The 25,733-nt window shown below is 45.1% G+C and overlaps 1 protein-coding gene across 1 annotated transcript in view; it reads right to left on the reverse strand.

Annotated features, from left to right (window-relative positions):
- Positions 1-2,900: 2,900 nt before the first annotated feature.
- VWA3B (von Willebrand factor A domain containing 3B) overlaps positions 2,901-25,733 on the reverse strand; it is a 222,067-nt gene continuing 199,234 nt past the window's right edge. Inside the window, 6 exon segments of the mRNA XM_047781500.1 lie at positions 2,901-3,784; positions 3,786-4,034; positions 11,734-11,834; positions 14,129-14,266; positions 17,788-17,912; positions 25,542-25,653. Of these exon segments, the coding sequence (XP_047637456.1) occupies positions 3,391-3,784; positions 3,786-4,034; positions 11,734-11,834; positions 14,129-14,266; positions 17,788-17,912; positions 25,542-25,653 (1,119 nt within the window). The 3' untranslated portion in view covers positions 2,901-3,390.

Below are 25,733 nucleotides of genomic sequence, written 5' to 3' on the forward strand. Positions count from 1 at the left end.
GGTCGAATTGGAGCTACAGCTGCCAGCCTACACCACAGCCACAGCAACATGGGACCTGAGCTGCATCTGCAACCTACACCACAGCTCACAGCAATGCCGTATTCTTAACCCACTGAGCAAGGCCAGGGATCAAACCCACATCCTCATGGATCCTAGTCAGGTTTGTTACTGCTGAGCCATGATGGGAACTCTGGTAAATCCAGTTTTAGAGATGATTTTATAGAATATAACTGCCATTTTAAAGATGAGATTTAGGATAACTGACTATATTTAATTTTCTTTGTTGCTATTGTAAATGAGGTTTTCTCTAGCCATATATCTTCTAATTGATCATTATTGTGCAAATGAAGACTACTGATTTCTGTATATTAAATTTCTATCCTGCTACCTCACCGAATTTTTTTTTGTTTTAATTAGGATTATCTTCATTCTCTCAGGTATATTCTTTTACCATGTGCAAAGATAATTTTACTTCTTTTTCAACTTGATTCCCCTAATTAATTTTTCTTAGCTAGTTGTGTTGCTACAACTCCTCCTCCCTTTTATATAGTTTTTCATCTATGTAGAACAGCTCTGAGTTAGTAATGGACTAGGTTATTGATCCACAGACTCCTGGAGTTAAAAGAAACATTACAGTTCATGTTGGTGATTCTGTCATTTGATGCTTAAATCTTTTTTCCAATCACTTGAATGGTCATCTGGAGTGAACCATCTGTTCCCTTTCCTCAGGTAAGAGCTTATCACCCCGTACTCATTCTAAATAATTCTGTGTGTCTGTCAGTCATTCCATCCTGATATCCCTGCCCCTGGCTTAGGATCAAGGTCAGGTATAGAGGGTGACTATAAAATCTGGGTACATAGCTATTATTATTTTTTACAGATTGAATCCCTTTTATTATTTCTTCTGTCATATGCTAAAAGTGCAGATTTATTCAGTGAAAATCAAATACACAAATTACCTGAGGTGGAGTTCCCTTCGTGGCTCAGTAGTTAATGAACCTGACTAGGAACTATGAGGGTGCAGGTTTGATCCCTGGCCTCGCTAAGTGGGTTAAGGATCCAGTGTCGCCATGAGCTGTGGTGTAGGTGGCAGACACGGCTTGGATCCTGTGTTGCTGTGGCTGTGGTGTAGGCTGGCAGCTGTAGCTTAGATTGGACCCCTAGCCTGGGAACTTCCATATGCTGAGGGTGAGGCCCTAAAAACCAAGCAAGCAAACAAACAAAAACAACTACCTGAGGCAATGCATATAGATGCATGAGCAAGGATGGCCAATAATAATACATCCTCTCCCTTTGCTGCAGCCTGGAAACTGTCTCTAGGCAGGAAGTTGGGCACTCACAGGGCTCATCTCATTTGTTTCTCAGAGATCAATACTTCTGTCCAATGCTTTGGGAACTGTTGTTACATACATTTTATCGGTGATTTAGTTGTTTCAGGCAGGGGGCAGGGGTGAGGGTGGGAATTCAGTTCCCGTTATTCCATACTGGCTAGAAGTGGAAATACACTGTCATCATTGCAATTTTCCTGGCACACAGAATGGGGCATTATCATTAAAGGATGACACATTTGTCTATCATTTAATGTCATTGAGCATATCATGCATTATAATGTATTATCAATATACTATTATGTAATTTTCAAAATTTCTTATTTTTGTCTTTTTAGGGCTGCACCTGCAGCATATGGAGGTTCCCAGGCTAAGGGTCGAATCAGAGCTACAGCTGCCAGCCTACACCACAGCCACAGCAACTCCAGATCCGAGCCACATCTGCAAGTTACACCACAGCTCACGGCAATGCCAGATTCTTAACCCACTGAGCGAAGCCAGGGGTCAAACCTGTGTCCTCATGGATATTAGTCAGATTCGTTCTGTTGAGCCATGAAGGGAACTCCTCAATACACTTTTATGTATATTTGTCCTGTAGTTCATCCTGTGCAGATGAAGAGAGGTAGACAGTCTAACGGTCTCTCTGCAGCCTGGCACACTGTCAGTACTCAACTATTTGTTGAATAACTGAATGAGCACATGCAGGTTTACAAGCAAGCATCACCATGGCTGAAGGAATGGTTTCTTTCCATCCCACCCCCCAAAATTCTCCACTGTGCAGGCCAAACCCAGATGACTGCTCCAGAACCTTCCTACCTGGGTGCTTGGTGACAGACAGCACGCTTCCCCTACTGTTCCCAGGCTTATTCTAGATCATTTCCTTACTCCTCAATTCCTTCCTTCCTGCCTTACTACTTTTAGCCTGATGCTGAGCTGATGTCCCTTTTTCTTTCATATTTTTGGAAGTGGACTCCTCCTTTGAGTTCTTTGCCATAACCTGGTGACTCCCTGGCTTTTGGGAATTTAAGCATCACTTTTAATTAAATTGTGAATTTTTGAGTATCACAATGCTGCCCTGTCTTTTCTCTTGCAAAGAGCATCCAAGATTTTTCTTATTAATAATACCTACCCTATTATTATTTCTTTACTTTTTATTTATTTGCTTGCTTTCTATGGCTGCACCTGCAGCATATGGAGGTTCCCAGGCTAGGGGTCAAAGTGGAGCTGTAGCTGCCAGCCTATGCCACAGCCATAGCAATGCCAGTATCCAAGCCCTGTCTGTGACTCATACACAGTTCATGGCAATGCCAAGTCCTTAACCCACTGAGTGAGGCCAGGGATGGAATCCACATCCTCATGTATACTAGCTGGGTTTGTTACTACTGAGCCACAATGGGAACTCCCTGTACCCTATTATTATCTAGCCCTAGAGCTATTATTGACTAGAAGAAGAGAATTTGGGAGACTATTTCATTTTTTGAAATTAATGAAGCTAATTTTACTAAGGAATTATTGAATGGAGGTATATACACTGCTAAAATGTATGCAAAGAAAACAGTAACAACAGCCCCATAGTTTTAAAATGTTTCTAATGTAAGAGTTTTTATTCTGGTTCCGTGCTCAATTAGAGGTACCTACAACAGACTACAGACAAAAATAATTAGGGAGGGCTCAATAAAAATTTTCAGAAAACAGTAAACTACGTAATGTTCAGTCTTACAGCTCTTGGACAAGATACTAGGTCTTCATTTTGGTCCTAACATTAAATGATAAAATCCCTAATTCATATGAGAGAATCAAATTAACAACAAGACTGCAGGCTTGCAATAGAACTACATAATTTCAAGACCAGAACTACAAACTCCAAAAAAAAAAAAAATTGAAAATCCTATGGCAGTAATCCTATGTCAGATAACAATTCTGGATGTGGCGGGGGGGGGGGGTCTACCAGAAGACTGAGCACAGCTTTGTGAGAACAGGGAAAAGAATGGGATAAAGGATGGTCGGGAAAAGCCCGAACCAATAGGCTCTAATGGATCCAGCTGGAGGATGGCAGGGAACTCTACCTGCATGACAACCAGGGAAGGGCACGTGACCTTACCTCTGTAGAGGGGCTAGTTCCACAGGGTAGGGTGGCTGAGGGCAGCCCTGGATGAACACTGGCTCTCTTGAACACAGTTGCCACTGGACTGCTTTCTGGTTTCTTGGCGATGCTCCTCAGCCCTTGGCTGCTGCAGGTGGCTTTATGGGGGGGTGCGGGGCTGCTCAGGTGGAGGTGTGGCAGCGTTGGCATGGCTGGTTGACTCCTAGACCCGGGCGGAGGACCTTCTCTGGGGAAGTGGGTGTCAGCATTACTTAAGCGGGGGAGAGGTTTTGCTGTACTGGGGCTTAAACTGGCCTGGAAATGGGGGAGTGATTTCATGTACACTGTCCTTGAGAGAGGTTTCTGTGTGTTCCAGGAAGAAATGATGTTGTTCCCCTCCCACTTTGGGCTTGGGGTGTCTCTCGGGGTAGGACTCTCGGGACATGTTGCCATGGGAAGAGTCATCTGAGTCGGGGGATTCCATCTCCTGGACAGGGAGCCTCCTGGCAGCCTTCTTTTTCTTCCTTCTAGGGTCCTCTTTTTTTAGCTCTTGCAAATCCCCAGTGTCAACTTCCTTGATCGGTCGTATTAGGAAAGTAGAGTTCTTTGTGTCCATGTCTTCCCTATTGAGAGAGAAAGAGGTCAAATTTACCCTGATCTTGATGGCCACTGTGTCTACAGATATTTCAAAGCTAAGATAACAAGTGTGGGTGAGGATGTGGAGAAAAAGGAACCTCCATGTACTGCTGGTGGGGATGCAAACTGGTGCGGCCACTATGGAAAACAGTACAGAGCTTCCTCAGAAGATTAAAAATAGAACTACATTATGGTCCAGCAATTCCACTTCTGGGTGTCCATGCAAAGGAAATGAAATCAGGATCCTGTTAAGAATGTTCACTCCCATGTTCACTGCAGCATTGTTTACTATAGCCTTCACATGGTCATAACTTCAGTGTCTATCGGTGGATGAACGGATAAAGAAAATATCATAAACATGGAACATACTTTAGCCATCAGAAAGAAGGAAATTTGCCATTTGTGACAACATGGATGGACCTCCAGGGCATTATGCTAATTGAAATATGTCAGACACAGAAAGACAAATATTTATCATCTCACTCACACGTGAATCTAAAAAAAGCCAAACTCATAAGAACAGAGAACAGCATGGTTGTTGTCAGGGGCTGTGGGAGTGGGAGAAATGGGGAGATGTTGATCAAAGGCTATAAAAATAAAAGAAAATATATTGGGCAGTTTATTTCTCTGAAAGTGTTGTCCTTCAGAAAAGGCATCTTGGGAACGTGATGACCTCATCCCAGCCATGTATCATGTGAACTTACCTTTTTAGGGGTCTTCATGTAAATAAAGGATACCAGCTGCCTGGTATTAACCCATATTTTGTTCCCATCATCAGTATCTACCACCTTGATCAGCCAGCTTTCACTCTGAATAACTCTGACCACAGGAAAAAATTAGTAGAGTAGGAAAAGATTTTTAGTTAGTTTTAAATAGAAAATTCCATCAATCAAACCCCTCTCCAAGGATCAAGATGTGATACTTTTGTGATACTACATGTGATACTTTTCAAAGACTGGCTCAAGGACAGGAGGTTATTTCCAAGAGAGATTAAAAAACTGGCCAGACCACTTCAACCCCATTAGGAGAGCTATTGCCAAAAAAGAAAAAAAAGCAAAACCAAAAAGTAGCAAATGTTGGCAAGGATGTGGAGAAATTGGAACCCTTGTGCACTGATGGTGAGAATGTAAAATGGTACAGCTGCTGTGGAAAACAGCATGGCAGGTCCTCAAAATAATAAAAATAAAATTGCATGATCCAGCAATTCTGCTTCTGGTGTACTCACAAGGATGAAAGCAGGGACCCATATAGATATCTGTATGTTCACAGCAGCCTATTATGATAGCCAAAAGGTGAAAGAAGCCCAAATGTTCACTGACAGATAGATGGATAAACAAAATATGGTATATCCATGCAACAGAATATTGTTTAGCCTTAAAAAGGAAGGAACTTCTGGCAGTTGCTATAACATGGATGAATGGCAAGCTAAGAAATAAGCCAGTCATAAAATGACAAACACTGTTGATTCCTCATGTGCGAGGTAACTCAAGTGGTCAAAATCCTAGAGATTGAACATAAAATGGTACTTATCAAGGGCTGAGGGGAGGAAAGAATGGAGCTTAGTGTTCACAGGTGTAGAATTTCAATTTGGGAAGCTGAAAAAGACTTTGGAGATGGATAGAGGTAATGGTTGCACAACAGTGTGACTGTACTTAATGCCACTAAACTGTCTGCTTAAAAATGGTTAAGACGGTAAATTTTATGTTAGGTGTATTTTGTTACAATAAGAGAAATGGCCTGAGCAATAGCAGTAGCATTGGAAAAAGGCTTCCCAGGAAGCCATCAACAAAACTATGTTTAAATATAAGGCCAGTGCCTGTGCAGCTGGGTTAAGTTCTGTGAGGCCAGGTTCTCAGAGACTCATCTTGAAATCACATTACAAGGCTGTCATCACCAACCTTGTTCTTTGAAATAGAAAATCTTCTCCATCACACTACCAGCAACTATCCTGCAAACAACTACAAACAGCTACCGCCCTCCAGAGCTATCTAAGTTGACACATACTATTCCCTTTTCAGAGGTTTTCTCTATTTCCCATGTTTTAGGGTTGATTAGTTGAGGTCCGGTCTATAACCTGTAACCTTGCTGTCACCAGGAAGGAGAAGTGAGAATAAGAGAGGTTTCCGGGTACATGAAAGGCCCCCAATAGTAAGGTGGAGGAGGAGATGATATTGGAAGGAACTCAGGAAGAAGAGCACAAAAGGCCCAGAAACATTTACTTGTGTCCAGCCCTCTGCACGGGGTTGGTCACTTGAATAATTAAATTTGAAGCAGGAGTTCCCGTCATGGCTCAGTGGTTAACAAATCCTACTAGGAACCATGAGGTTGCGGGTTCGATCCTTGGCCTTGATCAGTGGGTTAGGGATCTGACGTTGGCATGGGCGGTGGTGTAGGTTGAAGATGCGGCTTGGATGCGTTGCTGTGGCTCTGGTGTAGGCTGGCAGCTACAGCTCCGATTGGACCCCTAGCCTGGGAACCTCCATATGTCGTGGGTGTGGCCCTAGAAAAGACAAAAAAAAAAAAAATTCAAGGCAGATGATAACGAAACAAGAGGTGCCCTTGTCATACAAAGATGCAAATAACATATTAAGTGGAAAAAAAGTTAGAAAACAGAATGCCTATCACAGGATCACCTCTATGATTCAGATTGTGACTACATGGGATGACTGGAAACCATTTCATCAACCTCTTACTAGCTGCCTCAGAGAAAGAGATTCCAGTAAAAGTGTCACTTTCTCCACATTTAAGAATCTTTTTTCAATCTTCTTTCAACTGTCACAAATATAGGAGAAACAAAGATTGGAGTTCCCCATTGTGGTGGATCAGAAACGAATCCTACTAGTAACCATGAGGTTTCGGGTTTGATCTCTGGCCTTGCTCAGTGGGTTAGGGATCTGGCGTTGCCATGAGCTGTGGTGTAGGTGGCAGACACAGCTTGGATCCCACATTGCTGTGGCTGTGATGTACGGCCAGCAGCTGTAGCTCTGATTGGACCTGTAGCCTGGGAACCTCCATATGCCTCAGATGCAGCCCTAAAGTGCCAAAACAAATAAAGAAAGAAAGAAACAAAGATTTTTATAGCAGAGAAAACACTTGAGAATAATAAACATCTAAAAATAAATGGTGATTATTTTTGACTTGTGGGACTATGGCTGGTTTTTATATCATTTTATGGTTTTTTAGCTTTTAATATCTAAACTATATTAACTATGGGTATTTTTGGAAAAATAATAAAACAATATAATTAGAATAAAAGTGGGCTGGGATGCTGTCATAATTAGAATAAAAGTGGGCTGGGATGCTGATCAAGGAAAAGCCTTAACCAAGGAGACACTGCTGGGGTGCTCTATTATACTCTCCAGAATGACTGATATTGGCCAAGTTCAAGATGGTCCAGGAGGAAAGGCCCCCTCCTGGGATGGGGGAGCAGGGTAGATGTGAATTTGAAGTGAAAGCTCTTATCCACACACCCCTCTTATCCACCTTCCCTCTGCTCTGTGGGAAGGGGAAGGGCCGCCACGCTCCTGCCTTCAGCCAGTGGACACTGTCCACTAGCACACCTGGAGAGGCCTTGCTACATGGCTTTCTTTTGCCCGATCTCATGCCAAAATGGAGTTAAATTAAGTATCCTGTTTTAGGCTGCAGAGTTGGTTAAATGACACGACAAATAGGCCAACACTGCCGAGGGCAAGTGGGGGAAAGGGTTGGGCACTGTGCCTTTGCTGGCTCCTCAGAGTAGCTGGTTCCACCCTGGGGAAGACAGGGTGGAGCTCCCGCTCCTCACTCCCTGGGTCAAACACCACTGCATCCATCTGATCAGGCACGGACAGCTTGCCTGTGTTCCTGCTGGTTCCCTGCAGCCTCATTTCCACTCTGCCCTAAGTGCATCTCTGTCAGCAAGGCCGTCTTAGAACATGAAGAACAGGAGGGCCTCTGGGCTAGGCACGGATAGATGTCTGATGATGACCAGGAGGCCCCTGAGTTTTGGCGCTGGATGGGGCAGAAAAGGAAGAGACTAAGAAAAGGCAGTTGCCATCCAAATTGCTGCCCGGCTCTCGGGGGTAAGAAATCTCCATGACTGTCTGCGTTCCTGTCCCAGGTACTGGCATGCCTTCCGAAAACAGGCAATGGCACCTGCTCCTCCAGAAGAGAGAGGAGGCTCACAGACTGGGCTATTGCTGAACTGCCTGTTCTCCAGACCTTGGAGAATGGGGCTCCTGATCTAACCAGCAGGGACCGAGGGAGCTGAGGACACACACAGGCTTAATGATTTTGGAGGCACAGCTCCTTCTAAGGGGAAAAATAGTCAGTAGTGACCTAGCGAGATTATGGAAAGTGATTCATCTTATTAATGTCAGAGGCAGTGTTGAACCTTGACGTTTCAATCAATGACCCAATATCCCTACCGTCAGGAAGCAATTCGAGGCCATGTTTTACATGGAGTAAAGAGAGGAGCATCCGGCAATACAGGAACTGGAATTCCCTTTGGGGCTCACTCCTACATCCAAACAGCTTGATGGAAAGTCACTAAACTATTCAAAGAAAGTTAAGTAATGAGAGACTAATAGGCATTGAGAGCCAGCCACAGACCCAGACAAACCACATGTGAACCTCGAGAGGGGGGTCTCCCCTTCAGGATGCTCATACCGTGCCACGCCCCAAGTCCACACAGTCACAATCACCCCTCAAGGGAAGAACACTTCACTATCTCATTGCCCAACAACTTGCTTTGGATGCCCAGTGATTTTCCAGAGCACAGAGAAAATGATGAGTCCAATCTGGCTTTCCTGCAATCACTTTAGAATGTTGCCAATTTTTTCAAAGAACCAAACTCCCTCTACAGTGAATCATATTAAAGAGAAGTCTTAAAGTAATTTTTCCCAAGCCTTGCTCTGTCAGGAATGAAGGGAGGCTGGAGCCCAGCTCTGCTGGGAGGGGTTTCCAGCCAGCTGCACAGCACAAGTGCGTGGATTCGGCTCAGACCTGCTAGAGGCCCCCTGCCCAGAGAAGCTCGTGGTTCCCACTTGTGGGCCCTTGAGTAACATCTGGGAGAGACACTTCCCTTCACTGGAGAAAACCGGAAGTGAGAGCATTAAGCCCACCAGGCGCACTGCTCCTGAAGGAGCCAGAGGCCACAGGAACAGCAGCCCAGGGGAGGGAGTCAGCAAAGAACTTGGGCTGCCTGGAGAGGAGGGAGGATGCCAAAGTGGGGAAAATTCTTTCTGGTCCAACTTGCTTTTTGGTGTTAGAAACAACAGAAACCAAGCAGGACCCTGAGGGGCCCTCTCAGATACAAAAATCTTTCATATCCCTGGTTTCTTGTTTGTAGAAAAAGGCTTTAGTTTCCTAGGCCTTTCCTGAGTTCCAAAGGGCAGACTCAAACAGTTACTAATTAGGGAAGTGAGGAAGCAGAAACAGAGGAAAAGCAGTCAAGCCAGAAAAGTAGTGATGGCTTCAACAACAGTTCAGCAATAAAAATAGAGTCCAAGTTTCTCCTCAAAGGATACATATTATATATATCTCAATCTGATGCATATCTTTGCATTGTTCTGCAGAAACTAAGACCCTCCCCCCTCACCCCCGCCAGGTGGAGGATGGTGACTACTTGCTGACCAATAGCATGGAGACCCCAGACTGGCTGGAACCCAAAGACTGATGATTAAGATTCCTGAACCATCAACCAATCAAAAGCAAGTCCACAAGCTGATCATAAATTCTGTAGCCCTCACCCCAAATGTTGCCTCTAAAATCCCTTTCCTGAAAGCCACTGGGGAGTCTGGGTCTTCTGAGCATTAGCTGCCGGTTCTCCTTGCTTGGCCTCTGTAATAAATGCTGTATTTTCTCATACTCACAACCTAGGGTCAATAGATTGGCTTTGCTGCACAGCAGGAGACCCAAGTTTGATTTGGTAGCAGAAACAAGATGGTTTCTGCAGTGTTCCGAGCACCTGCTTTATTTTTTTGCTTTTTAGGGCCACACCCTCAGCATATGGAGGTTACCAGGCTAGGGGTGGAATTGGAGCTACTGTTGCCAGCCTATACCATAGCCACAGCAACTGGGGGTCTGAGCCATGTCTGTGACCAAGCACCTGTTTTATGCCAGGAATGGCACTGACCATCTCCATCCCTCATGCCACCCTTATCTCATGATGAGGAACAAGTTCAGAGACAGAAGCAATCTGCTGGGGGACACAAAACTAAGCAGAGTGGGCTGGGGACTCTACCCAGGTCTCAGTTTCCCATGCCTTTCCCTCTATAACTGTCAACCATAGCGGCACACTGCAACCATATGCAATGGACTCCATCCCAGGTCCCACTTTCAGAGACAGTGATTTGAGCCCTCCAGGTTGGAGATAGAGGTAAGAGGTCCTTAGTGTAAATGTTGTTGTGGAAGCTTGGGTGAGGGTGGAATCAGGCAGGGAGGAAATTCAGAGAGAGAAGCCATGACAGGCCTCGAGGGGAGGGGCTTAGAGAAGGAGGGCGTGGCCGACACATGCGGCCAGCCGGAGCAGAGAGAACTGCTGTGAGAGGCGAGAGGTCCTGAGTGGTCCCTGGGGAAACAGTTCTGTGGGGGGTGAGGGGGGAGCCCACACCCAAGGCTTAGGGAGTCAGCAGGAGGCAAGAGAGTGGCAGCAAAGGGGAAAGACGGTGCTGGATGCCACTGCAGAACCTGGGGAGGTCTCATTACTTAGGATCGTGCGCGCATGTGTGTAAATAGGAGAGGCAACTCTGCGCTTTCGCCGATGTGAAGGCATCGGTGAAGAAGAGCTGAGAGAGGAGACAAGAATCTGGAGGTAACTCAGAGAGCAAGGACCTGGGAAGTGGGGGACGGGCCTGGTGGATGGATCAGCCTTGGACAAGGAGGGACTCTGACATCAGGGGGAGACATAGGGGCCTCCACAAGCCCAGAGGTGGGGACAAGCAGCACAGGGAGAGAAGGCCTGGGGTGTGTGTTAATGAAGCACAAAATGAGGCCACTGGGAGATTGAAGGCTGGTGCCCCAAATGGTCCCCAAACTCCAAGTGAAATTGGAGGGTGTTTCCTGGACCTCTTTCCTCAGTGTGGGCTCAAAATCCACCTTTACCTCCAAGGTCAGGTCTCAGACTCCAACTTTGACACCCCTTGTTGGCCCCACATAGACTGGGGATTTTGTCTGCTCTCCAGGCCTCAGCTTTTTCTTACTGATTTCCCTTTGGTCCACTTTTCCAGGCTTTAGCAACCCTGCTGCCTCAGATGAAAATGTGTTCACCCACTGGACCTCCTGGAAACCACCACTCCCCCACCACACACTCAACAGGGCACAGGCAAGCTGGGGCCAGCACCTCATGGGGAAGGCAGTGGGTGACTGGTCCCAGCTGCAACATAGTGAGACGTCATTAAAAGGCCTCGAATCCTTACAAATAAAAGGAAAATAATCCCTTCAGATTCACGACAGGATTGAATGCTTTCCTGAAGGGTAAAATACATAATGCTGAATTTGAGATCAGAGCCAGGCAGACCAACAACCAGCAGGAAAAAAGGCATGACGTTGAGGGTTCAGCATCACAGAACTACATTTGAGGAGGAAGTCTTCCACCTTTGCTTCTCTCCCCAAGTGTTCAGAGATCATGGATCTCAACTCAGAACCAGAGCGAAAGTGTAAAAATATAAATAAAATTCAGAAAGTCAAAAAGTTGGGTCCACTTACACTTTTGAATCCTCCTGAATTGGGGGTGACTTGATATGAGAGCAAGAGAGGGCATATTTGTTTTGGCTGATCTTAATAAGTGCACTCCGAGGGCAAAATTCCTGTAATAATACCAAAAGGGTTCATTCGATTTGAATCAGCAATGGCCACCATTCAGATGTAATTTTATTCTAGCTCAACCCATTATAATAGCTATCGGTCATTAGCCTATTCCTGGTGACACTTAAGAGGGCAGTTGAAATGCAAAGTCTAGCTTGATAATTTTACGCTGAATAAAAGTCATTGAGTCCTCTCTGTCATTTCTCTATGACCTGGATTACTTGCCAAGACCATCCACAGAAGATGTGTGTGTGTGTGCACACACACACACCCACACACCCACCCCTTCCTTCCTATCTCAATTTCAGCCTTGGCTGTCTCTTTCCTGGACTTATAAACCCTCGCCACTGCCCCCTGCAGAATGCCCTACCATCAGCCCCAGAAATTCCCAGAAATTCTATCAGATTTACCCTCAGTGTCCACCCCCTGACCACGCCATCTAGTCCAGGGCCCCACTGCCCTGTGGGTAACTTCCAAGGTCCTTGCTGGGCTCCCAGGCTCTTCTTCCTGGGTCACCTGCTTCATCTCTCCCACACCTGGGACCTGCCCAGGGGCATCCCTTCCAACATCCCTTGATCTGCTTTCCCTTCCTTGCCTGGTAGATATCCCCAGAGCAGGGGCAACAGGCAGATGTTTCCACCTGCTGCCCTTCTAGGCTGCTTCCCTGCCACCCAAACAGCTCCAGGGAAGTCCATTATCTCTCAGGGGTTTTCCCTCTTGTTCTGTTGGATTGGATAGAGTGCTCCTGGGGCCACTGGCTCTGAGGGACTTCACTCATCCATCCTCAAGTTCATCCCTTCATCCCCAAATTCATTACCACGACACCTTCCCTGATGGACACATGTCATGCTATAGTCAAGAACTGACTGGATGTTTTTATTGTTTACTAGGCAGCTGGACACAGGCATTTAGAGCGCAGGAACCAGGTTTTTTGGGTTCTACTGTTCTACTGCTCACCCTGGGTACAACCTCACCTCTGCACCAGGGTCTTTATCTGGAAATGAGGATGAGAGAATCACGGTGTTCTGAGATTCAACTGTGCCCTGTGTGTGAAGCACCCGGGGCAGTGCCTGAACCACACAGGAAGAGCTGAAGATAGCACGATGGTTTTGTTCACTGCTTTTTGTTCCCAATATATTTTCCAGGCATATGAAGTGGGCCATCAAGAGAATGTTATTTCCATTAGAAACATCATTCATTCATGTACCTTATAAAGCAACTGTGATAACGGTCCCCTCATCAGGAGCTGTGCCTGGGAGGCGAACATGGACAGGACCCAGTCCCTGCCCTTAAGGAGCTGGGAGGTTGATGAGGAAGCCAGTGTGGGAGGAAGGCAGCACTGCGTGCAGGGGAACCCGAGGCCTCAGGAGAAGTCGGGCAGCATCTTGGGGCAACAGGGGGTTTTATGGAAAGAAGGTTGGGAGGGCGGTCCAGGAATGGTTAAAACCCAGGGGCCTGGGAAGTGCACTGTGTTCAGGAAACAATGAGCCTTCCACTGGGCGGGAAAGCAAGCTCACAGGGAGGCAGGGGTCAGGGTGGGGTCACGCTGGCTTTTCCTTGAGGTTGCTGAGAAGTGTATGTGTGTGGGTGGGTGGGGAGTGGGGTGGGGGGGCGCATCAGGCAGCCAAGTCACCTCATCAGATGTGTAAACTGATCAAAGTTTTTTCTAAAACATTTAGGAGAAATTCCCAGGGAGAGCCAGTGGGGCTATAAGCCAGAACTGGAGTGAGTCTCCCCAGCCACAAAATGGGGAACAAACTTCCACGACCATCTGATGGAGTTAGGAGGCTGTGGTGGTCTTGGCAAGGGCAGATGCTGTACTGCCCAGTGGACAGAACACTAATCACAGGGGGTAGATGTGCAGGGGGAACAGATATTGCCAGGGAAGTCACATCTAGCGGGAAAAGAGCTTGGCACTGCCCACAAGAAAGGCTGGGGTGAAAGAAGTCACTTTCTGCCTAGTGAGGAAGTCCTTTTCTTTTCTTTTCTTTTTTTTTTTTTTGTCTTTTTGTTGTTGTTGTTGCTATTTCTTGGGCCGCTCCCACAGCATATGGAGGTTCCCAGGCTAGGGGTTGAATCGGAGCTGTAGCCACCGGCCTACGCCAGAGCCACAGCAACGCAGAATCCGAGCCGCGTCTGCAACCTACACCACAGCTCACGGCAACGCCGGATGGTCAACCCACTGAGCAAGGGCAGGGATCGAACCCGCAACCTCATGGTTCCTAGTCGGATTCGTTAACTACTGCGCCACGACGGGAACTCCAGGAAGTCCTTTTCTAAAGGCAAGTTTACTTACTCTCCGATTGTTACATTTTAAAACTGTGTAGAGCTTATCTTCAGCCACATCTTGATTTGGAAGTGCGATGACAATGGCGGGGACATAGAAGTCATAGCCTTTGGGTATCACAATTTTGGCAAACACGTAATCACCAACCTGTAGATGAGAACATATTTCATAGCAAATATTTTTCTTATAGATCTTATACACAATATTGACATGCTTGTTTTAAAACACCCCAAGATGGAGAAAATATCTGCAAATGATGCAACTAACAAGGGCTTAAGTTCCAAAATGTAGCTCATATAACTCAATAACAACAACAACAAAAAAACTCAATCAAAAAATGGGCAGAAGACCTAAAGAGACATTTCTCCAAAGAGGACATACAGATGACCAATAGGCACATGAAAAGATGCTCAACATGCTAATTATTAGAGAAATGCAAGTCAAAACTACAATGGAGTACCACCTCCCACAGGTGAGAATGGCCATCATTAAAAAGTCTACAAATAGCAAATGCTAGGAGCTGCCTGGTGACCTAGTGGTTAAAGATCTAGTGTTGTCACTGCTGTGGCTAGAGTCACTTTGATCCCTGGCCTGGGAACTTCTGCATGCTGTGGGTGTAGCCGAAAACTACTGGAGAGGGTGTAGAGAAAAAGAAAGCCTCTTACACTGTTGGTAGGGATATAAAATTGATGCATCCACTATGGAAAACAGTATCGAGGTTCCTTAAAAAACTAAAAATAAGGAGGTCCCGTCATGGCGCAGTGGTTAATGAATCCGACTAAGAACCATGAGGTTTCGGGTTCGATCCCTGGCCTTTCTCAGTGGGTTAAGGATCCGGCATTGCTGTGAGCTGTGGTGTAGGTTGCAGACGCAGCTTGGATCCCGTGTTGCTGTGGCTCTGGTGTAGGCTGGCAGCTACAGCTCCGATTCGACCCCCAGCCTGGGAACCTCCATATGCTGTGGGAGCGGCCCAAGAAATGGCAAAAAGACACACAAAAAAACCCAAAAAACTAAAAATAGAATTTACTTATTATGCGGCAATCCCACTCTGGGCACATATCTGGAGAAAACTGTAATTCGAAAAGTTACATGCATTTCAATGTTCATAGCAGCACTATTAGCAATAGCCAAGACATGGAAGCAACCTAAATGTCCATTGATAAATGAATGGATAAAAATGTGGTATATATACACACACACAATGGAATACTACTCAGCCATAAAAAAGAATGAAATAATGCCGTTTGCAGCAATATGAATGGACCTAGAGTTTATCATACTAAGTTAAGACAGAAAGAAAAGACAAATACCATATAATATCACTTATATGTAGAATTTAAAATATGACACAGGAGTTCCCTTGGGGCATAGCAGGTTAAGGATTCAGTGTTGTCACTGCAGTGGCTTGGCTTGCTGCTGTGGCTCAGGTTAAATCCCTGGCCTGGGAACTTCCACATGCTGTGTGCAGCCAGATTAAAATAAAATAAAAAAATTTTTAAATGACGCAAATGAATTTATTTACAAAACAGAAAGAGACTCATAGACATGGATAACAAATTTTGTTACCAAAGGGGAAAGGGGGTGGGGGAGGGATAAATTAGGAGTTTTGGATTAGCAGATATGAACTATTATGTATAAAACAGATAAAAAACAAGGTCCTACTGTATAGTATAGGGAACTGTATTCAATATCCTGTAACAAACCAAAATGGAAAAGAATCTATCTATCTATCTATCTATCTATCTATCTATCTATCTATCTATCTATCTATCTATCTATCTATCTATCTAACTTGCTATATACACCAGGAACTAACACAACATTGTAAATCAACTATACTTCAATAAAAAAAACCATCCTAACATGATCAGCAAGAACTGATGCTAGAATCCAAATATATATATTTTTCTCAGTTGTAAAGAGTTGCTAGTTCCAAAGTCCTCAGGGCTCGTCGGGCCATAGCTAGAATTTTGTGATCAGTTTGAGGAAGCCTCATTTTCGCAGGACTTCACTTGACAAGGAACTCAGGGACAGTCAGTGAGGTGGCGAAGGGTCTGGAAAACATATCCTACAAAGACTGGTTGAAGTAAGGTAGGAGATAGATGGGCCCCTGGGCAGAGGAGAGCTGGGATGTGTCACACTGGGTAAATGGAGTTTGTTTCTCTTTGGCACTTCAAGGAAAAGTTAATGGCAGGAGCTGAGCTCTGCTGGAGTAAAAAGACAAGATGCAGCATCAATCACTCATAAGGTTAAGGAGAGCTCCCCAATGACACATACACAGAGAGACTGCTTGGTGGTCAAAGAGGGCAGCACAATGCCCTGTAACAGGTGTTGTCAATCTGCCCATAAACCCTGGCACGGGACTCCACCTTGGCTAAAAGATGTGCATGCATCAGGGAGGGCCCTAGGTCTGATCAGGTGTGAGAAATAAAACAAGATAACTGGCCAAAGGAAAACAAAGACCCAGAAGAACTGCCCCTATACAAGTGATTTAAAATACCCTTTTAGCATCTTCCTCACTAGCAGGGGGGCCAAACCCTTCTCCAAGGGTGCTTTTCTGCTTCTAAACTGCTTCTCTGTGTGCTCTCCCACATGTGCTGTGCTTATAATAAACTTTGTGTCTGCTTTACAGCTTCCATCTCTTTGTAAAAAAATTTTTTTCAAGGCAGGCAAGACCTGGGGCCTCTAATGGTCTGAAGGTTAGGATTCCTGGTTTTTACCCAGGCTGCCCAGGTTCAATTTCTGAGCAGGGAATTAAGATCTTGCTCCAAGCCATTCCTCACTGCTGCCTCTCCCAGATCAGAGGGAACCTGTTATGTTTCACATTAGGACCAGGGAGAGAGTGGACAGTGCCCTCCTATATTTGAAGGGCTATCAGGGACAGAGGAAAGGAGCAGGTGTGTTTCATGTGGCTTCAAAGCTCACATCTGGAATCCATGGGGAAAAGTCACAAAGAGATAACTTCCAGCAGAAAGAGAGTCTTGTGAAGTTGTGTACAGAGGCTGCTGGGCATCTGTCAGTCAGGTTAATGGTCAGGGGTCAAGTGCACAGATGTGTGGTCTGCGTCTGCTCAGGGGACACGGGAACAGACAACCAACCTGGAATCCCATGAGCGCTCCTTGGCACTTTTTCTCCTGGTTCACGCTATCTAAGAAACAGGAGCAGCACTTTGGAGGGACTTTCTCTTTACTCTCTGGCTTTGGTACTGGCATGAGGACAGTGCCAGAGCCTGGGCCAGACACAGCATAGCTGTGACGAATTTATAAACAGCACAGGAGCCCAGCTCACCCCTGGACTGTGCCTTCAGGAATAACTGCTTAGGGCATCAAAGTCTGGCATCAGCTGACTACAAGGTCAAGGAAAGCACTACCTTCATCCTTGTTACTAAATCTGCTTCAGTCTAATGCTTTGCAGTTAAAGTTTCAAGAGCAGCAGCAGTTAAAGCAACTCCTTTGCTCTGACCCTCTATTGTCTATAAAGCAACAAGGGCCTCAAGGAGCAGTGCCAACAGGTCTATGCAGCCCTGAGCCACTTCACGGGGTGTTAGCAGATCAGGGTCAGGAGCGAAGAAACTGCCAGCCAGGAGGTCACAGCAACAGGGATGACTGTGATCCAGAGCTCTGGGAATTGTGAAAAGGGGCCCGGGAACTGATGGCTGGAGCAGGTACCTGGAGCAGTGGGCAGGGCATGGCACCCCCGACAGGCGTGATGAATGAGACTGGCACGACCTTGGTGTCTCCATACCTGAAGCCCACGAGTGCATGGGTGGGGCTTACGCACTTCTTCACGACCCCTGTAAGGAATCAAATTTAAAATACAATATAAAGACAATGTTTGTTCTCTTAGGCTTGCCCCATCGTATTGGTTTTGCTAAGTTATAGCACATTGCCTGCTTACAAGAGCGTGCACCTTGATTTTGCCACCGGATAACACTGGATACCGTATGAGGCCTGCTGGGTTGGCCAGCTTAAAGGTGGGCAGTGCCGTGTTCTGGTTGGAGCTCAGCTGGGAAGCTAAGAGAATACTTGGAAAGTTGTTCAACCAGCATCGAGCAGCTCTTCTAATGGAAACCTGTTCCTGGAAATACCCTCTCCCGACACATCCTACCATCTGATTCCCTTATTTACTTATGTTATAGACATATTCTCTTTCTAAGACCTGGAGATAGAAAATCATTATTGTTGGAGTTCCTATTGTGGTGCAGTGGAAATGAATCTGACTAGTATCCATGAGGATGCAGGTTCAATTCCTGGCCTTGCTCAGTGAGTCTGGGGTCTAGTGTTGCCATGAGCTGTGGTGTAGGTTACAGACAAGGCTTGGATTCCAAGTAGCTGTGGCTGTGGTGTAGGCCGGCAGCTGTAGCTCCTATTCGACTCCTAGCCTGGGAACTTCCACATGCTGTGGTGCAGTCTTAAAAATTAAAAAAAAAAAAAAAATTAAAAAAAAGAAAGAAAGAAAAAAGAAAATCATTATTGTTAAATTGTGAAAGTGAAAGGAAATAGGAATTCATCAGTTTTTTATCTAATATTACACATCCCACACCTTCCATAAAATGTACAATCAAAAAAAGAGAAAAAAAAAACAACAAGAAGTTTTCTTATCTTTTAGCTAGATGCAGAGAGATGATCATAACCAGAAAAGAAAATATCGGTGTTAAGGTTCATGTCATTTATCCTGGTTGAGATTTATTTTCCCATTAAAAAGAGATTAAAAGGGAGTTCCCGTCGTGGCACAGTGGTTAACGAATCCGACTAAGAACCATGAGGTTGCAGGTTTGATCCCTGGCCTTGCTCAGTGGGTTAAGGATCTGGCATTGCCGTGAACTTGGGTGTAGGTTGCAGATGCGGCTTGGATCCTGCATTGCTGTGGCTCTGGTGTAGGCTGGCAGCTACAGCTCTGATTCGACCCCTAGCCTGGGAACCTCCATATGCTGCAGAAGCAGCCCAAGAAACGGCAAAAAGACCAAAAAAAAAGAGAGAGAGAGAGATTAAAAGTATTAGGAGGAAGTTGGTGTTTTGGGGTTTTTTTTGGCTCATTTTTGGCGGTCCTGCGCCATATGGAGCTCCTGGCCTAGAGATCGGAGCCACAGTCCGATCAGCTGTGGCAGTGCTGGATCCCTAACCCACTGCACCAGGCCAGGGATCAAATCAGGGTCCCAGTGGTTCCCAAGATGTCACTGATCCGTTGTGCCACAGCGGGAGTCCTAGGAGGAAGTTTTGACATGGACACGTCCCCAGCAGTTGGGGACCCCTACTCCCTTAGACAGAACTATGCTCATCCCCACTGGGCTCCCACTGCCTGAGGGCCTAGTGCCGCAGCCCCAGCTTTCATTCAGAGTCCATATCTCTTGTTTTAAATGGCTAAAGAAATAAAAAAAAAAACAAAAACCTTTTTTTAAACACAAAATGAAACCCAGCTTTAAATTTTCCTCCCTCCCTTGTCATGACCAATGCATGTGGAAGTTTCCAAGTCAGGATTAAACCTGAGATACAGCAGCCAATGCTGGATTCTAAACCTGCTGTGCCACAAGAGAACTCTGTATTCTAATTGGACTAAACATTGTTTGGTTTTTGAAATGTTCTTTACACAATATTCACACATTTTCTATCATAAACTGACTTTACCCTTTGAATTAGAAAACAAACACTACTCTTTAGAAAGAGTTCCTATTATAAAAACAATGAAATGGAGTTCCCATCGTGGCTCAGCGGTTAACGAGGACTAGCATCCATGAGGACACAGGTTTGATTCCTGGCCTCGCTCAGTGAGATAAGGATCCGGCATCGCTGTGAGCTATGGTGTAGGTCACAGACGCAGCTCAGATCCTGTGTTGCTGTGCCTGTGGTATAGGCTGGCAGCTGTAGCTCTGATTGGACCCCCAGCCTGGGAACCTCCATATGCCACAGATACAGTCCTAAAAAGCAAAAAAATAAAAAACAAAACAAAACAAAAAAAACAATTAAGAAAGCCCTCTGAGTTGAGGGAAATCCTGACAACCCCTCACCTCCCCTGCCACCACCCATGAGCTCCCACCCCCTTCTACCGGGTGGGGACAGGTCTGAGCTGCTAAGATGACCTCGCTGGCTGGAGTGACCCTCCTCAAATTCGTAGCCTTTGGGACTTTGTAGAATCCAGCCTTCAACCTGGGTTGCAGTTTTCCAGGTGTTTGCCTAAGGTGAGTAGCTGCAGACTGTACGGCCCAGAGTCTAAACCACTTACCATCTACTTTTTACTCAAAAGGCTGCCGGGCCTGCTCTAGATCATCAGATCTACACTGCTGGTATGTTACTCCCACCTCTTCTATGTCCCTTCAATTCTGTTTGCTTCTTTGGGCAACCTCTGCAGATGTGGGCCTTTGTTTGCTTCCAGAAATTAGTGCAGTTGCTTCCAATCAGACTCAGGAACTAGCCTCACAGTGTCGGCCTCTAGCTGGCTTGTTCTCTGCTGCTGGAGGCCCCGGGCTGGCCTCTGCACTTACTCCTCCGCCACTTCATTAAGGAGGGGCTGCCGTGTCTAGGTCCTGATTCAAGAGCAGCTCCCCATTTCTGGCTGCCCTTATGCTACAGTTTCTCTCTTCCTCAGCCCTGGAGAGGTGGGACCGTGTTTCCTGCTCTGAAACGTCTCCTGGGACTGTTTCTGGTGCCTGAGCTCCCAAGGCTGGACCAACAGGCAGAAGTGCCTCCACTGCTTTCGGTCTTTCTTGTAGAGGCTTGTCGCAAGATATGTTTCTTTGAAAACTCCATCTGGTCCTTCTTTATCCCATCTTCTTGCCTTACTTTATCCCATCTTCCTGCTTGAAAAACAGTCACAGTGCTGGTAAATGACTTAAGCTTAAGAACTGTTATGTGCCTAAAGCTCAGAGTAAGAGCTTAACCTTTTACCAGCTAAGTGGCTTTTAAAATAAAAGAACTTATATAATAGTAAACAAATCCTGTATCATCCACCCATAGCCACTCCTCACTTGATCTCATCTAAAGAGCACAATAAAAGCTGTGGTTTCTTGAGGCAGGGCTCTTGGTCCCTGAGATATTGAGTGCCCCGGTTCCCACCTTTACTTAAGATAAATGTCTCTGTGTCTTGTTTTATGTTAACTTTTTTTCCTTAAGTTCCACAGCACCCATTCTTCAGCCCCATCCTGCTGAGCTGGCCTCAGCAGAGGCTCAGTGACCCATCATCTTCCTGGGTACAAGCCTGCCTCCCTACCACGGTAGGGGGCTCTTCTGCACCCAGGCAGGAGAAAGGGGGGGCGCTTCCCTGTTGAGACCCTCAGCAAAAACACTGCCCATGCTTAGAGGTGAGAGGACTGAAGAAATAGTCTAAGAAGACAGCAGAGGTCAGTTCATTTGATGAAAGAGCAGGAATAGTGCTCAACCTTTGCTCCAAGCAGGAATTTCTCGGTCAGGAAAGTGGAATTTTTTCACCTCTCGCTGTAAGACTTTCTGACAGTCACAGTCCAGCTTAAATTTCATCTACTGAAAAAGGAGTGAGCTCTGTTCCACTAGAAGTGCCCCCTCCACCTGCCCCCCTCCACTGAGAGCTGACATGTCTAGTCATCATGACCTAGGCCACAGCTGTGACAACACTGATCCTTAACCCACTGGGCCCGGCTGGGGATCAAACCTGTGCTGTCACAGAGAAAGTGCTGGATCTTCAACCCGCTGCACCTCAGCAGGAATTCCCCATCATAGCTTCCTCTTCCTTTTGTCTCAGAGGTTTCCTTTATAGCCCACGGTGCTGGTTTTTGCTTTTTCCAATTGCTTTTAAAGTTTTAAAACTGTTAAAGTTTTTAAACTGCCAGCAGCTCCCTCTATCCCTGGGTGAGAACCCCAGGCAGGTTGTTTATATTTTCTAAGAGGAGATAAGAGAAAAACTCTACAGGTAATTAACACTTTCCAATTTACAAACTGCTGTACATGGTCATATTGAACCTATACCACAATCTTATGGGAGCTTTAATTGTTTTAAAACTCATTTGGAAAGAAAAAGAAACTGAGGCTTAGAGAACTTCAGTGACTTCAGTCATGTGACTAGTAGAGGCAAGACAGAGACTTTAAATTTTAAAAAACTAGGATTTTCTGACCCTAAATCATGTCACCAAAGTTCTCTGGGCTTCAGTTTCTGAATGGGGCGGAGAGGCGGGTGTTGGGCAAGGGAAAGAAGGGAATGGATTAAAAGCCCGATGATTCCCACATCTCCCAGACTGAGAAGTGTATGTGGCTATAGTATGGATGCTCACACATTCTTTCTTTAGTCAAAAAATAAGTAACTATAAATCGATTTCAAGCACAAGAAAATAAAAAATAAGACAGGGTTCTGAGGTGTATCTGCCTTGTCTTTCAGCATCTCGAAAGGCAGGCTACCAGCTCATCACTTCTAGTCTGCACTGTGCCATCTTCCTGCACTAGTGAATCCACACTGACCCCGGAACAGAGTTAGCCATGCAGAAATCCCTGCCCTGGTTCCCAAGGATGGCAGCAACAACGAAGCGACTCGGACCAAATTACCCCAAAGCTGCCTTCTGCACAGGGACATTTGGAAGAAGCTCTTTTTCATTAAAAACTTTTAAGAGGTTTTGAACAAATGTTGTCAGAAAAGGAGTCACCAATGAACACCATGCCCGTGCTTCACAAAACTCTATGTGGCCTTCTTTTTTGGAAGGGGGAAAGACAGTAAAGCCCAGTGACCAGGTGATCTAATAGTTGTCAGCAATAAGCAGATGTGGACATCATGTGCCTTTGTGTGGGACACCCTGAGGGGGCCGTGGCATCAGTGACATCACTTAGGTAGCACTCTCTTGGGCCAGAAACACACAAGCTGAATCTAATTTAACCCAGATTGAGGAACATGACATAACAGAACATGCCATTGGTCTCACTCTTGAATAATGTCAATATTATGACAATGATAAGAAAGGCTGGAGAATGATTCTAGATTAAAGAAGACTAGGGACATGTTAACTACATTTAGGAATGATTTTGAATTGGGACCTCGTAGAAGAGAAAAAAAATGCTAAAAAGGATATTGGAACAATTAACAAAATTGAAATAGATAAATATATAATAATATTAAATTTCCTGAATTTAATAACTTGACTGTGGTTATACTAAGAGAACACGCTTGTTCTTGAGAAATACACTCTGATGTATTAAGAAGGGGCCCGATGTTACTTAATCCCAAATAGTTCAGAGAAAATAAAGTGTATGCTATGGGTAAAGGGAAGGAGACACACAAACAGAATAGAAAATTAAAAATAAATGTGGTAAAATAAATGTGACAAAATGTTAAAAATTGGTACATCTGGGTAAAAAGTATACAGGAGTTCTCTATTTTGCAAATTTTCTCTAAGTTTTTATAAAAAAATAACTCTATGAGGATAAAATAGAGTTGAAAATCCCAATTAAAGAAAAGACTCATTGGAAGTTCCCTAGTGGTTAGTGGCTAAAGATTCAGCATTGTCATTGCTGTGGCTCAGGTCACGCAGGTTGGATCCTGGGCCCAGGAACTTCTGCATGCTGTGGGCTCAGCGTGACTAAAAACAAAAAAAGGAAAGAAAGACAAGATTCATTGACTTTGGCATGGGGGCTGGGAGGCTGGGGCCGTGAGGAGAGGAAGAAGAACTAAGTAGATCCAAAAACCAAGTACAACCCATGCATTATCTTTTAATTTGGCTGTGTCAGTATTTATTAACTAGCCGCTAATCAAAATAACTGATCATACAACTAAATTCAAATTTTTTTTTTTTAATTTATTTGTCTTTTCTAGGGCCGTACCTGCGGCATATGGAGGTTCCCAGGCTAGGGGTCTAATCGGAGCTATAGCCGAGGACCTGTGCCAGAGCCACAGCAATGCAGGATCCGAGCCATGTCTGACCTACACTGCAGCTCAGGGCAGTGTCGGACCCTCAACCCACTGAGTGAGGCCAGGGATCGAACCTTCAACCTCATGGTTCCTAGTCGGATTTGTTAACCACTGAGCCACGAGGGGAACTCCTAAATTCAAATGTTTACTATCTTTAAAATGACTTAATTGAGCCACAAATTAAAAATTCCCTGATGGCCAATCCCAGGCTCTGGAATGTGCTCTCTGCTTCTATCTGCATATTTAAAAACAACCACAGCACTGCTGACATGGCCTCAGGTACTGCACGTGACTGTGAGTTATGCTTCCTCTACTCTGCCAGGTCAGCAGCAGTAGGTCTTCTGCCTTTTCTTATCTTACCAGGGAACGTGCTGAAGAAAAGTCTGAGCAATACTCCTTTTTTTGTCTGAGCCTCTGGCCAGCAAAAGGATCCCAAGCCCTAACCCAGCCATTTTGAATCTAGTCCTTTTGAGCATTTCCATTCAATGGCCACATTCACCTTGAATCCCTTTCCATGGCTCAGATTCCAAAAACCAAGCAGGGGTGGCCTCCTATAATGAACCCTGAGCAAATTCAAGCCCCAGAGAAATGGAAGTTTCTCAGGCCCTGCTCCTGCAAATAAGTTTCATGCCTACATCTATGAGCTCATCTCAAATGCTTGGATCCATATTACTCTCAGCCAGTCAACTTTAAAACATATTAACCAAATTTCAAATAAAATATCCTAGTTGTCCTTTCTATACATATGTCCGCGGGAAACCCAAACTCCTGCTGAAGTATTTTTCCCACTTAAGAAGCAGATTTAACTAAGTTTTTAATAAAGAATTTTTTTAAACTGGTGATTGACACATAAGGAAGATCAGAGGTATTTTGAGGTAGACTCTTTCTGCTTGAAAACCCCTCCTTAGGATTCTTTCCTCAATAGGCTTTTACCACGATTTCGGTGACTACTTTTGTGTTGATGTGTCAAAAATCTCTGTCTCCAGATAGCATAAAAAAAAAACCAACCAACCAAACAAACAAAAATGCAGATTCGAATCCCACGTTGCTGTGGCTGTGGTGTAGGTCAGCAGCTGCAGCTCTGATTTGACCCTGAGCCTAGGAACCTCCTTATGCCGTAGGTGCAGCCCTAAAAAAAAAAAAAAAAAAAATTCAAAAACGCTAACTCAGTCTCCATGCAGATTTTCTCTCCAGACTCTAGACCCATGTCACCAATTGCTTTCTTGAAACTTTAGTGTCCAGTGGTGTACCTACAGCTCATCCTGTCCCAGACACACCTTATTCTTCCTGTCCGCACCACCATTTCCCATAGGTACTATTACATAGATGGAGCACAGCAGATATGTGGTAAAAATGTGTTTACTAAGCAAATCAAAGATTAAAATAATTTTTTCTGGCTATTACTTCCCCACAAATATGGGAAGAAACCTCATCATCATTTCATTTTAGAAGTGGAATACCTTAGAACAGCTCATGAAGTGTCAGTGTCCTATGGAAGCCAAGAACTTCTGGTCCCCAGTATCATATTATTTAACAAAGGAATCTTAAGAAATAAAATATCTACCTGGAAAATAAAAGCCATTTTCATCACATCGTGCAATAACCTTCTGGCCTTTGAGTGGATCTAGTTTTTTCGGTTTGTTTTTCTTTGTAGGAGCTCCTTGAATTTTCTGTTGCTAAAAAAGGATAAAAGGTTAAAGTCAATGTAGACAGGGAAAATCACAGGTACAGGATAGCTTGGGGTTCTCTACCTAGA

This window comes from Phacochoerus africanus, chromosome 5, assembly GCF_016906955.1.
Source record: "Phacochoerus africanus isolate WHEZ1 chromosome 5, ROS_Pafr_v1, whole genome shotgun sequence".
NCBI classification, from domain to species: domain Eukaryota; kingdom Metazoa; phylum Chordata; class Mammalia; order Artiodactyla; family Suidae; genus Phacochoerus; species Phacochoerus africanus.